At 35.6% G+C, this 14363-nt stretch overlaps 1 protein-coding gene across 1 annotated transcript in view; it reads left to right on the top strand.

Annotated features, from left to right (window-relative positions):
* Positions 1-14363, top strand: part of PRIM2 (DNA primase subunit 2) — a 330305-nt gene that overhangs the window by 188786 nt on the left and 127156 nt on the right. The window contains exon 9 of the mRNA XM_037732630.1: positions 6188-6255. Coding sequence (XP_037588558.1) covers positions 6188-6255 — 68 coding nt within the window. The remainder of the gene's footprint in view (positions 1-6187; positions 6256-14363) is intronic.

Raw genomic sequence — 14363 nt, 5'->3', positions numbered from 1 at the left:
AGAGATGGTGTTTCACCATGTTGACCAGGCTGGTCTCGAACTCCTGAGCTTAGGTGATCCACCCACTTCAGTCTTCTAGAGTGCTAGAATTACAGGCATGAGCCACCATGCCCGACCAGATTTCAGTGTTCTTAAAACTTTACGTCCTTTTTAGGTGGGGTGTTTTGAGACAAATATTTTGGACTCATTAAAAATAACCTACCAGAAGCTGCAGTTTATTTAGCAGTAATATCTTGAAAGGTGTTTAAATCCACACTTTTATTTTAGCATTGTGATTTAAAAAGCAAAGCCTATTTCTTTACATTGGTCTGAGTCTTATTTGAATAGTGTCATATTTACACTGTCTGTTCCTTAATTAGTTTATATAAATTCTTGAAGCAGTCTCAGTGTTGGCTGGTTAGGTTTTTTTTTTTTTTTTTTTTTAAATGGGTGTTCACTGTAGAACTTTGTGTGTTTGACATTTTTAATAATGTTGGGAAAATATATATTCAGTTAATATTTCTGCTTTATTTTTAATCATCAATTGGTGACTCAACTCCCTTCACCAAAAACCAGAGGAATAGATTAGAAGGAAGGAACAATGTCATGGTCAATCTTTTGGTAGTGACTGTTATAGCATATCTTGAGAAATAAAAATAAAATTTAAGCCCCCCAGCCAAAGGAGCCCTAGAGAAACCTTGGAAGTTGAGTTCCTAGCCATGATGTAATGGGAGTTTGGACATGCCTCATTATGCTCCATCCCTTGCTAATTGCCACTAGGTTAAACAGAAACAAGCCCTTAGGAAAGACTCATTCCATCCGTGGTATCAACCAACCACCTGATGCTTACTCTCCTTTTTGCAGTTTCCACACAACAACTAACCAACATTCCCTCCTGACAGACTACTAACCACAGAGTGGTTCAGGTCAGTCTATGAAGGACGCACAGTGAGGGTTTTCTTATTCTCTATTTTACCTGTTCATGTCTGATGCCTGAAAGCTCTGCCTTTGCATCATGCTAATGCCGCCATTATTTTTACACGCGACTCATGAAGAGACACGAACCCTAATTGCGTGAGTGCATGCTTCTCCTTTTGTAAATATTCATGACTCCTTCTCTAGCTTATTGAATATGTGTATTTGGCTACCCTGCTCAGCATAAATTCCTGTTTCCTTTGCTCCTTCTTCTAAGTGTCTGTTTCTGGCTGCTGGGCAGAGGCTGTGCCTCCTAGCCTATCAGAATGGCCATCCTGCAGGCTGCAACCCTTTATGAGAAATAAAGCTGCTCTTTCTAGATTTATAAACCTCATCATTTTTCAGTTCACATAATTTTGAGTTTTGGACTGCTAGTTTTGGGCTGTTTGTTTCTTTTGAACCAGGAGGTCACAGTTTCAACTACATTGCAGGGTAGTGCACTAGCCCTCCTTTAAACAGAAGGACTTGGATATTCCATTTAGCTGGAAATAAGAGAAACGTGTGTGGCTCCTCTACTTGATGGGACATATTTACTAACGAAAACAATTAGAAATGCAAGACCAAAAGGATCAGTGTCTAGGGCAGACTTTTTAAAACTCATGCCTCTGTTGGAAATACTTGAGAGGGGTAAATCTTACATTCACTCAACAAAACTTAGTAAGTACTTACTGCAGTCCATACCATGTGCAGTTCTAAGCAGTGAGAGGAAAGTGATGACAAGACAGCAGAGGTTCCTGCCCCGGCAGAGCTTATATTCTTGTGATTAGAGAAAGACACCATAAGAAAATTAATCAGATAATTTCAGATAGAGATCAATGTTGTGAGATACCTAGTAATAGTTAGAATACCCTGCTGCTTTACAAAGGGTTAAGGATTACCTGCTGCTTTACCAAACCCTTGTTGAGAAAGTATGTATTCAGTCAATATTTCTGACAATTATGTTGTGACCCAATGCCCTCCACCAAAAATCAGAGAGACGTAGATTAGAAGGAAGGAACTATGGCTGAGCACAGTGGCTCACGTCTATAATCCCAGCACTTCGGGAGGCCGAGGCGAGTGGTTGGTTCACTTGAGGTCAGGAGTTCGAGACCGGCCTGGCCAACATGGTGAAACCCTGTCTCTACTAAAAATACAAAAATTAGCTGGGCATGGTGGCACACACCTGTAATCGCAACTACTCTGGAGGCTGAGGCAGGAGAATCACTTGAACTCAGGGTTTGGAGGTTGCTTGCAGTGAGCCGAGATCACACCACTGCACTGCAGCCTGGGCGACAAAGCAAGGGTCTGTCTTAAAACAAAAAAAAAGAAGGAACTGTGTACTATGTTGTGGTCAATCCTTTGGTAGTGCTTGTTATATTATATATTGAGAAGTAAAATTCTAAAACCTTGGTAAAGCAAGGTTAAGGAAGGCCTCAGCGAGGAGGTGATGTTTGAGCCAAATCTCAAATGATGTGAAGAAACTTTTGTGAAAAAATTTGTGAATCTTGAAGACTAAAAATCTGTGAGGGAAGTGAATCTTGAAGAGTGCTGTCCTGTTTTGAGAAGTGAGGAAATCAAAGGAGGCAGAAGCGCTCTGGAATTAGGCGAAGGCTTCTGGCCACGTTGGCAACTCGTTGCTTGTGGCCTGAGGAATCTGCTTTCCTCATGCATAAAATGACAAAGTTTGGACCACCTCCCTCCAAAGTGTCTTTTGTCTCTTGTATTTTGAATGTATTTGATATTTATTGACATTTTTCTTTATTTTTATAGATTTAGGAGGGTACAAGTGGAGTTTTGTTACATGGGTATATTGTGTAGTTGTGAAGTCTAGAGTAACCACCTGATTTATTGGCATTTAATGGAGGATTATTAGTTGGAAAAATGCATTATTTTTGTAACCAAATATATGTCAAAAGGCAAAATTTACTAAGGGATACTAATTTTTAAAATGAGATTTATATGAGTTCATAATCTGGTATATTTGTCTAAAAACAGTGGAAACTGTACTGCTTAATTCAGTGTGCTAATATAGTTTTAATAATGAAAGGACATCTTAACTCACCACTAACTTTTCAACAATAATGAGAAATAAGCTATAAGTGATGTCAACTTCTGTGATGATTTCCATGAAATTGCCCTAACTTAGACAACTCGTTTAGGCTTCACAGATGCAAACTGTGAGAGATCTTCCTTCTCTTTCATTCCTAGTGATTTACGTGTCAGGTACATTGTTGTGTTTTCTATTAAAAAAAAAAATAAAATAAAATATATTTGGAAGCCAAAGTCTATTTAACCTGGATAGATACAGCTTTCAGGTTGTAAAGGAAATGCTAAAAATCTTATTGTGATAGTATATTGCTTTCTCGGAAGGGTTGATAATTGTTACTTAGTTTAGTTTTGATTTATATTTAGTTTTGCTTAAAGCAGGAATTTGAAAAGCTTTATAAAACAGACATATACTTTGATTTTTATCAATTAATGAAATTACATAGTTGCAGTTTCTTGAATTTATTACATAGTCAATAAATACTTACTAAACTAAACATCTCTTGTGTTGCAAGTGATAGGGATGCAGTTACCACTCACAGTCCAGCGGGTATACGTAGTGACTGTGTTAGCTCAGAGAAGAATATCAGAAGAAATGATGGAGCCAGCAGTTCCTAAAATGAAGTTTGCATTCTGTCAGCAAAAGGTTAGCCAGATGGGTTTGCCATTTTAAAGAGCTTTGGAATAGCTTTATTACTTGATATCCTTAACATGAAGAGATGCATGGTCTTTTTGTAAATGCTGATTGTTTTAAAAGTTGAGAAGAAAACCTTTGCAAAACTCAAAAATCTCCTTTGAAATAATTTTACTCAGGGCATTGGCCTCTGCCTGGTTTAGGAATCTTTCTTGCCAGAGATTCAATCTTGAAAGTAAATTGGAAGTAGGAAGGGGAGGATGAGAGAACTCAAATCATCGAGCATGTGTTGCAGAAGCTAGAGCTATGGAAAATTTCTACCTGAGGTGCTCTCATTGTGTTTTGTGGAATTGGCAGAAGCTGTATAGTCAGTCACTCATTCCCTGCCTATTGTTTCAGTAATGCAAGCCTAAAAGGAAAATTTTAAGTAAATGTTTGATGAAAGATGTAATAACTTTGGCCTTAAGTGCCTGAGGGAATTACTAGATGATTTTAATTAGGGGTGTGGTTGACTTTCATTTTCAAAATTTCACTCTGACCTTGGTATAAATTAGGGAATGGGCAAGAATGGCAGCAGAAACAACAGTGGAGTTGTATGAATAATTTAGGGAAAAGGAAATGAAGGCTGAAATTAAGATGAAGGGGTAGATTTGAAAATCTTTTCTATATAGACTGAACAAATGTCTAGAAATATTTTGCTGTTACTGAGGTGTTTATTTGCTTCTATTTAGAAAAGACAGTTTGATTAGAAAGCATAGTATATAGATTGACAGAAGTAACTTAAAAAGCCCACTCTGCCCTGTTTTCAGAGAATTGATTTCTGAAATGTCTAGATAAATCATTTAAATCTTTTTAGAACATAGCTTTGGTTCTGAGACATGAAATCTCTCAAACAATGAAAATGTCATTTTGTAACAGGATTTGACATTAACAGATAAAAGATGTATTAAAGTGTTTCGTTTATAGAATTTGATAACCTTGATAACATTTTATATGTTACAAAATATAAGACTTAGTATTTCTCAGGGGTACTGAAAGTCTGTTGATTGTGCTAAAATTGCAGCAGATTAATTGTCTCACTTTATTTTATTTTAAATTAGTAACTTTGTCTTGTCAATGTGTTGACTCTTGCAAAATTGGGAAAGCTTTTCCATTTTTATTAGAAATTATTAAAAATGACTTCATATATGGTACTTCATATTTTTCACAAATACAGCTAGTGCTCGACTTACGACCACGATTGCTTCCGACAGACTGGTCGTAACACGATTTGGTTGTAAGCTGAGTAGGCTATCTGTACAGTTACGATTTGGCCGTAAGTTGAGTAAGCTATATGTACAGTTGAAATGGTGCACGCGGAGATGGTAGTGCTGCCGGAAGCTGGTCCGCACTGTCATACGCCCAGCTGGGCAACGTTTGCGCTGCCAGATGCAGAGCAGTCATGGCTAGCAATTGTGGTCGTAAAGTTGAATGGTCGTAAGTTGCATAGGTTGTAAGTCAATCAATACCTGTAAAAGATATTTTTAGGTGATAGTTTTATTTTTATTTGCATACTATGAAAATTAGATTTGATGAATTAAATGTCTGTTTTCCATTTTTAGGAAATTTTAATTAATGTATGAAAAAAATTAGAGAGGATACACTGCATAAACCCAAAGGATATCTTTCAGTTTGTTGCTTCTCTTAAAGTTCTATTTTGTGAATTGTTAAATGATTGATTGGTAGAATATGAGAATTATTTTGATCATAATTGAATCTTGAAGAGATTTATCTTTTATTTTTGTTTTGATGTTTTATTGTTTACCTCAGGCTATCTGATTATATTGAATGAATGTCTTTAATTTCCTTGTGTCAGATTCTAAAAAAGGGCATTCTCTTAAGAACAGAGAAGAAAATAGAGATACATAGGTATATAATTAATACTGTTGTAATAAAATATATCAGAAATTCACATTTTCATGATATACTGTCAAGTTGGTACACAGTATTGGCTCTGACTTCTTTTTTCCTAGATCAATTAGAGGTCAGATTTTAATATTAAATACTTTGGAGTTGCTTCTGCATACTTAAAAAATATTCTTGGTTCCTTACAGTCATGTGGCTGATAGAATGAAGTATATACGCTTCTGTGTGTAACCAGTTACAAAGCGGCTTAGCTATGAATCAGAATTTCTCTTTTCAATTTCTTCATCATCTTAGGCCTTAGTGTTATAAGTTTGGTTGTCACACATTTTTACATTTAGAAGTTTTTCCATTTTTATTTACAAAGATAATCTCATGAATGAATGAATGCTTTTTCATGAACTCAGGGCACTCCCTTTCACTCTCTGTTTTGCTTACTATTACTTTTAACCTTAGTGACATACTCTGTGTCCTTAGAACCATGTAGCCAGCTTTGATCACATAATGTACCCACTTTTTATATAATTTTTTGATTTGAAAAAATAGAAATATTTTCTTATATTTTAAAATGTTGCCTCCCTATCTGCTCTTCAACCCATTTTACATTTAGAATCCAAATATGTTCAGTGTTCAGCCTTTGCTGTTTTTACTAACTTTCTTCCCTACTTTTAGTTAACAGCCAGGTCCTTGCCTGCTGTGCAGTCTGATGAAAGACTTCAGCCTCTGCTAAACCACCTCAGGTAATATAAAGGCACAGCCTTGTTATGCTTATTACATCCATATGCGTTAAAGTGAATAAAGTATATTAAAGTGGTTAAACCGCTTCAATTACTAAAAGTTTGCTTTTGTTTTTGCTTTTATTCCATTATTTAAATTGAAGTTCTTAATACCATGTACTTGTTACCCTTGACTTTCGGGCACTGTAGAAAGCTCTTTTAATTCAACAACAGTTTGTAGAACTACTTGATAAGTTTAAGTTAAATGAGTAGAGATGACTAATTTCATAGAAGGATCTCAAATGAATGAGATATTTATGTAAATACAAAGTTAAGGCGTATGTTTATTGAGGATTGATGAGATGGATGGAGTTCATTACTAAATACAAAAATAATATTATTTTAAAAATAGAACATACAGGAAAGGAAAAGGAAAAACCTATTATCACTACTCAGAAGTAATATTTATCCTATCTATGTTTTTTTAATTTTTTATTTTTTGAGATGGAATCTTGCTTTCTTGCCCAGGCTGGAGTGCAGTGGTGCAATATTGGCTCGCTGCAATCTCTGCCTCCCGAGCTCAAGCAATTCTCATGCCTCAGCTTCCCGAGTAGCTGGGATTTCGGGCATGCGTCACCTTGCCTGGCTAATTTTTGTATTTTTAGTAGAGATAGGATTTTACAATATTGGCTAGACTGGTCTTGAACTCCTGACCTTAGGTGATCCACCTAACCTCGGCCTCCCAAAGTGCTGGTATTACAGGTGTAACTACTGCACCCGGCCCTTTATTTTTCAACCAAGAGTTGAAATTGTAGTTTATATGACTATTTTTTCCATTTTTTAAACATTGTAATATTTTTCCCCTAGTATTAAAATCTTTCTAAAAACATTATTGTTAGTGACTACATTATATTTTCTTGTATGCCTGTACTATAGCATATTTATTTCCCTTTGGGAAGCTTTGGACCATTTCCAGTGTTTTTTTTTTTTTTTTTTTTTTTTTTGACTGTAAAATAATGCTGAATATTAACCTCTATCTGTGTTTTAGATCATTTTTTCAGAATTGGAATTACTTTGCCAAAGGGTGTGAACCATTTTAAAGATTTAAGTATATATGTATATTTCTTTTTCAAAATCTTATTCTACCTGTATGCTCATATTTGTATAAGACTGCCGTGTAGCTAAACTCTGAAGGAGATAGGGCAGCTAAAACAGTTAATGATAGGTTAGACATAGAGATATTATCGTGATCCTATGCATTTTATTATTAATAATTAATTATTCTTATTTTGAAGTGGGATTAACTACCTGTATTCTTTGCTCACTTATTGATAGCATCTCCCAATCTTATTTGCTCTTAGATATTTTAAAGGATGGTAACTCTTTGTTGTATTTGTTACAGACTTACTTTATAAAATTCTAAAATTGCGTTAGTCAACATACCTACATTTTCATGTTTTATGTAGTTAGGCACCAATGGTGTTTTCCTTTATGGTTTTGAAAAATTCTTTTTAAACATCTCTTTCAGAAGTATGGATAGATTTTACTTTGTTATCTTTTAGTTTTCTTTATTTTTTCTTTTTTTCTTTCTCCCCTCTCCCCTTTCCTCGCCTCTTCTTTCTCCTCTCTGATATCTATTTCTTCCCAGACAGCTACTTTTTAACCTTTGTGTAATTGTTTTGTTGGGTTAAGAAGAAGGGAGGGGGTCAAGACTTTCATCAGGGACTGAGTAGCATACATTTTTATGTATAACAACATTTATATATAGTTGTTAAATTCCCTAGAGCTCTATCTTTGTTAGTTAAGAATTCCAGAAATTATTTTTGAGTCTCTTGCTCAATGCCCACCTTCCGCATTCAACTCTGCTGGCAATTTTATTTCTTGAATATCTCTCTTGCTGTCATAGCCTCTCGTCTGTTTGCTTTGACCTTTCTAATATATTTCACATCATTGCCTTGTGTGTTTATATTATTTGTTGGCTTAAGACCCATCTCTGCCTCTCCAATTTCATTCTGGATGAAGCCTGAACTTCTTAGCCTGGCATAAGAGGTCATTCTGGAAGACGCCTGGCCTGTTTGTCTCTTTGGACCACTGTTTTAACACTGAGATCCTAACTTCACCAAATGCTGTGAAGTTCCTTTAATACAACCTGTTTTTTGCTCACTTACAAATGTTTTTCCTTCTGCCACTTCTATTTAGGTAAAGTTAAATATACGTAATATATATAATTTAAAACATTTTAAATGTATTTAATATAATTTTAAAATATTTTAAATGTATTAATATAAATATATATTTTAGAAAAATGTATTTAAAATATATTATAGATGTATATTAATACGCAAATAGGTTTATATTCTCCCCATGCCCTGCTTTTATAACAACTTTTGCTTGTCTTTTAAGACTCCTCTCAAGTGTTACCTCTTCTAATAAGTTTTCCCTGACCATTAATTAACTTCCCTAGTGTGAATTGGGAGTCTTTTATAGATATTTTTATAATATTGCATGCCCTCCTCTGTATTACAGAACCTGTGATATTGTTATTGTTTGTGTACTGTTTGATTTCTCCATTATAGTATATTTGAGAGCTTGCAAAGTGATGTTCATATTTATATTTTCAGCAGCTGAGACAGTATCTGGTGCATGATAGGTATTTATCATATGTTTTGTTGAATGAAAGAGTGAATGAATGCAAGTTATATGTTAGTGAAATTTTGGGTTTTTTTCTGCGTAAAGTATTTATAATTTATAAGTCATACTGTCAAAATTTTTCTTTTCTAGAAAACCACTGGTTCAAAAGGTAAAAACCTAAAGGGTTGAATCTTGCTTCTAGTTAATCTTGCAGTTGATTCTGAGAGATTAATGATGAATTCTCCTTCCTCCATCTCAGTATGGTAATTGCCAGCTAGAATTTAGATTAACTACTGACACATCTCTTTGAGTCCTTGAAAGTTGCACAAACTGTACATTTGTTTAGGGCTTTTATTCTCTGTGGAGTTCACTCATGACTGGTTGCTAGGCAACCAGGACTAGATGCTACATGTAATATCCGCCCACTGATGTTGCTTTTTTATTATTATTAAACCGAACGGTTTCTCATTTTGTTACCATGTCAGAGACATCTATATGTCGGGTGGCAGCTGATGTGCATACTTTGACACTTCCTGTTCTACAAAGTAACCTTGTGATATGCCTTTGAAGAATATTGAATGGTTGCTTTTGCTTGTCTAAATGTAATGTTTTTCTTTTATTTTCCTTTTGCTTAGTTCTAAATAGGAATTAATATTATTTGGTTTGAGAGATTCTAATAATATTTTTTAAGAAAAAAATTGCCGATTTGCATGAATTGTGTAATTTAAATGTTATCTAGAGGAGGATGGACATTATGAGGTTGATACTGAGATCATTATTAGGCCTAATTTTGTTTATTGCCTCTAATGATGAAACAGGAATGACGAGTAACATTTTAATTAAATTCTTCAATAAAACTGATTTGGGACATAATACAAATACCTGTAAAAATTGAAGTAGCAATACAGAGAAATTCTCAAATAATTTTACAGGATTTAGAGACTCAAAGAGAATTAGGGTAACACTTTGCCAATCTAATAATCTAGAATATTGCTTACCCATATATATTATTTTGAGAATGCAGAAGTGATGTGTCCAGACTTTTTTAGTTGAATCCAATTCTCAAGCACAGCACAACATCCTGCTTCAGCATCTTATGACAGTACAACTGTGTTTTTATTCATTAGTATCATCCATTCACTCATTAGTTACTTGGTGCCCATTATGTGCTTAGAATTTAAAAATAAAAAGGAGACAATCTCTGTTTTCAGGGAGTTAGGTTTGATCTGAGAGATAGGCACTGGAACAAGTTATAAAATTTGCAACATTTTCCTTCAGAATTAAATGCAAGGTACATAATTTTATTAATTGAACTGTCTCCCTTGTGGAATTATTTCCTTAAGTAATCGGGCCATCACTTAATTGTTTTGGTTTCTGTGCATTCTGGCACAGTAGTGGCTCTCAGTGGGAGCTCAGATTGGACTGAAATTTATTCTTATTTTTTGTTGTTTTATTATTTTTATCAGTCAGCTTTCTCAGGCTAAATGGACTGAACTGAACTAGAATCTCACTTGAGGGATAATGTTGTCATTAACTAAGAAGGACAATTAACAAAGGAAGACAAGGCAATTAGGGAATGAATATGATTGCTTAGATGGTAATTTCGGTAGTTTCAGACATTTTAAGCTAGAACTACCTGTGGGGACATATGTGGGGAATGTTTAGTAGGTAGCTGAATACAGACCTGCAGTTGAAGATTGAGGTTTACATCAGGGAGACATTTGCTAATCATCTCTGTGTAGGTCATGGTTAAAATAAAGGGAAGGGTTGTGATCACTCAGGAAGAGAGTATTAAGAGATAAGAAAAGGCTGAAGTGTTCTCAGTAGGACCCACCGAATATCAGTGTTTAAATAACTTGTGATGGGCAGTGCGGGATATGGGATATGAGAAACCAGTAGAAATACCAGAGAGGAGTCTGGAACAAAACAGTAACACAAAAAAGGATGGTGGTATCACGGGTGCTAAGGGAAAATTTTCAAGAAGAGTTGGTAACACTGTCAAATGCCCTAGGGAAGTCAGATCAGAACTGCCAGTGCCAGTTGGATTAGGCATCTGGGCACCCCTGGAGGCTTACCCACAACATTGTAATGACGTGGATACAGGTGCAAGTCTTGTGAGGATTCGAGGAATGAATAAGAAATGAGGCTGTGGAGATACAAGGAGTAGGCTATTCCTGGTTGAGCTTAATTCTGAGGATATGTAAGGAGAAAGGACTGCATCTGTGAGCTTCATGGTTGAAGAAAGTGTTTTATTTTTTTCCTTAAGATTGGTAAGACGAGCTTATCTACAGGTTAAGGCAGAAATGAGTACTGTGGGTGTAAGAGGGGATAATTGAATGGACAGTGTTTCAGAAAGGGTAGAAGGGAATTGGCCAGGAAATCAAACTGACTGAAGTTTTAAAAGTACTTTCCAACCTAGCTTTTTGGTGCATACTAAGAACAACCTAGTGTGGGTGGTAGATGGTTATTTATCATAATCCCTATTTTACAGGTTGATGATGGAGCCTCATGACGTTCTCATTAAGAAAACCTAATTTTTCTTCTTTTTTCCTTTTTGAGATGAAGTCTTCTTGCTCTGTCGCCAGGCTGGAGTGTAGTGGCACAATCTCGGCTCACTGCAACCTCCTCCTCCTGGGTTCAAGCTATTCTGTCTCAGCCTCCCGAGTAGCTGGGACTACAATGTGTCCCACCACACCCAGCTAATTTTTTATTTTTAGTAGAGATGGGTTTCACTGTGTTGACCAGGCTGGTCTCAAACTCCTGACCTCAGGTATTCTGCCTGCCTCAGCCTCCCAAAGTGCTGGGATTATAGATGTAGGCCACTGTGTCTGGCCAAGAAAACCTAGTTTTTCTAGTGAAAAATACTGCTCTTCCCTCTACTCAGATGAATTATTTCATAAGACTTTACCATTTTTTCAAAATTGATACCAGGAACTTTTCTGTTGGAAGAAATAAACTTACTTAGATTTACAAGAATGTAAAGTTCAGAGAGAATTTGTATATATCATTATTTCTGCTTTCACCAAATTGCATATTATTAGATATGTAATCCAAGGAGCTTGCGTCTCATTGTGACTTTACTGTCATTCTCATGGTTATATATGTCACTGCATTTTCTAGGGTGAATTAACTCATTCACTGGTTTTGTAGTTTGGAGAACATAAAGGTCTTGGGAGATGTTCCCTTGAATGTAAAAGTTGATTTTAAATAAGTGTCTTTGCTATCGTAATGATGGTACCATCGGATAGTATTTATAAAAATGGTATTAGGCTAGCAAGGGTGTATGTTAAAGATGGTTATTTTTATTGATTAACTGACTTATAAATATGAAGTATAAACAGGGGCAACTAGAGAGGAAAACTTGCAGCCCATATTCTACATGTGATAACTTTTAGCTGTGTGATTGAGAATTTTCCCCCCTTAAAAATAATGCCTACAGTGTATGTTTCTTCCTCCTTCATCCCTCCACTTCAAGATAAGAAGTGCATTGGGGGACAGCATATTATATGTCACTGTAATAGTTGTTATTACTGGCTGGACGCGGTGGTTCACACCTGTAATCCAGCTAGGAGTTTGAGACCAGCCTAGCTGACATGGTGAGACCTGGTCTCTACTATAAATACAAAAATTAGCTGGGCGTGGTGGCATGTGCCTGTAATCTCAGCTACTCTGGAGGCTGAGGCAGGAAAATCGCTTGAATCTGGGAGGCGGAGACTGCAGTGAGCCAGGATTGCACCCCTGCACTCCAGGCTGGGCGACAGAACGAGACCCTGCCTCAAAAAAAAAAAAAAAAAAAAGTTGCTATTGTTTAATGTTTTGTCATTAAAGAATAACTAATTTTTAAAATGTGTATTTGTTGCACCATAATTTTATGAGCATGTTTCAGCCCAAGAATGAATTAGAAATCAAATAAAGATAAAACAAGCTAAGAAAGACAAGTATTACTTACAGTAAGTACTTGGACTGCATCATATGGGTTAACTTTTAATGCATATTGATTTTGCAAGCAGATGTTTATACTGATCTTTATTTTAAAATCATATAAAATAAAGCATCTTTCTTCAGTTGGTATTATTACAGACTACTTTTGTAAAATCATTTTTTTAAGGTAGTACATTTGGTTAATATGCACACATCTCTATTTACTCTTCTAAAGAATATGCTGTCACAAGTTTTTTTATCAGACATGTAATCTCTGTAAGAAAGCTTTTCCTACTATCCACAGTGGTACAGTTATTGTTTTCTTTTTGAATTAGTTCTCATTCTGAAGTCAGAAAATTGTGTGGGCGTTCATGTATCTATTGTGGTATATGAAAATAAATGCCAGAAAGTGGTTTAGTAGATAGGGGCTTCATCAATTGAGGGCTGAAATGAAAGCGTCATTAGCGTGGCCCACATGTTTCCGCTGTTTGTTAGCTCTTTCTCATCACCTGTTTCCAGTCTCTGGCAGTACCTTGAACATTTATTTCCTTTTCTACATGCAGCAGCACAAGCTTTTAGTTTGGTGATTACAGAGGTGGTTTTCCAGGTGCTGTGTAAGATATTAATAAATGAGAATATATTGTTTTCCCTTGTCACCTTTGAATTAAAATTTTTTTCACATCTCTGTGGAAAATGTTAATGTCTTCTTAGAGGTATACTTGTCAGTCAGCATTTTGTTAGAATCAGCTTATTATGTTAAGGACACTATAATTGGTACTCTGATTGGGTACAAAGGAACTCATAGATGTAGTCCCTTACTCAAGATGCTTATATTTTTAAGGGGAAAGAGGACCAAAATTTATAAACAGTTCCCCCTCCTCCCACCGACACACACACCCAAGGCTGCACCAGAATACTTGCTGCAATTAATCAAGTAGATAGTAAAGAGAGTGGTGGGAAGGCTTATGAGAGGCAGTGTCTGCCTGTGAATTATGATACAAATTTAATGTTTTTGGTAAAATGTATAGTCAAAATATATAAAATTACTTCCCTCCCAAATACAACCACCAATAAGCTTGTGTTGTGAACGTACGTTATGCATACTTAAATGTAATTATAATTAAACTGGTTAACTTTTAAAATTTCCACTTAATAAAGGTATAACTATGTAATAAAGTAGGAAGTTGATTTTCATGACTCTAATTTTAAGTATCTGTGTAATATTCAATCAAGCATAGATTTATCTACTTTTACTTAATCATTGCCATTTAATCAGATATGTATAGCTTTTGGGGTTGAATAAACCTGTGAAGAAAATTGTAGAATGTGAACAGTTTCTCTGTGTTCAGACAAAGTAACTGGGGAGAAAAAATGCTATAATAACTTTATGCAGAAGGAATTGCAGCATAGATGTTTTCCAGCACATCAGATGGAAATAAGAACAAAGAACAGCAGCAACCTAGGTGGTGTATAACTTTGAAAATACAGAGGTCTGGCGCAGTGGCTCACGCCTGTAATCCCAGCACTTTGGGAGGCCGAGGCGGGTGGATCACGAGGTCAAGAGATCGAGACCATCCTGG

This window comes from Cebus imitator, unplaced genomic scaffold, assembly GCF_001604975.1.
Source record: "Cebus imitator isolate Cc_AM_T3 unplaced genomic scaffold, Cebus_imitator-1.0 Scaffold460, whole genome shotgun sequence".
Classification (NCBI taxonomy): domain Eukaryota; kingdom Metazoa; phylum Chordata; class Mammalia; order Primates; family Cebidae; genus Cebus; species Cebus imitator.
The sequence above is the reverse complement of the archived record's forward strand: the minus strand, read 5'-3'. Positions and strand labels throughout refer to the sequence as shown.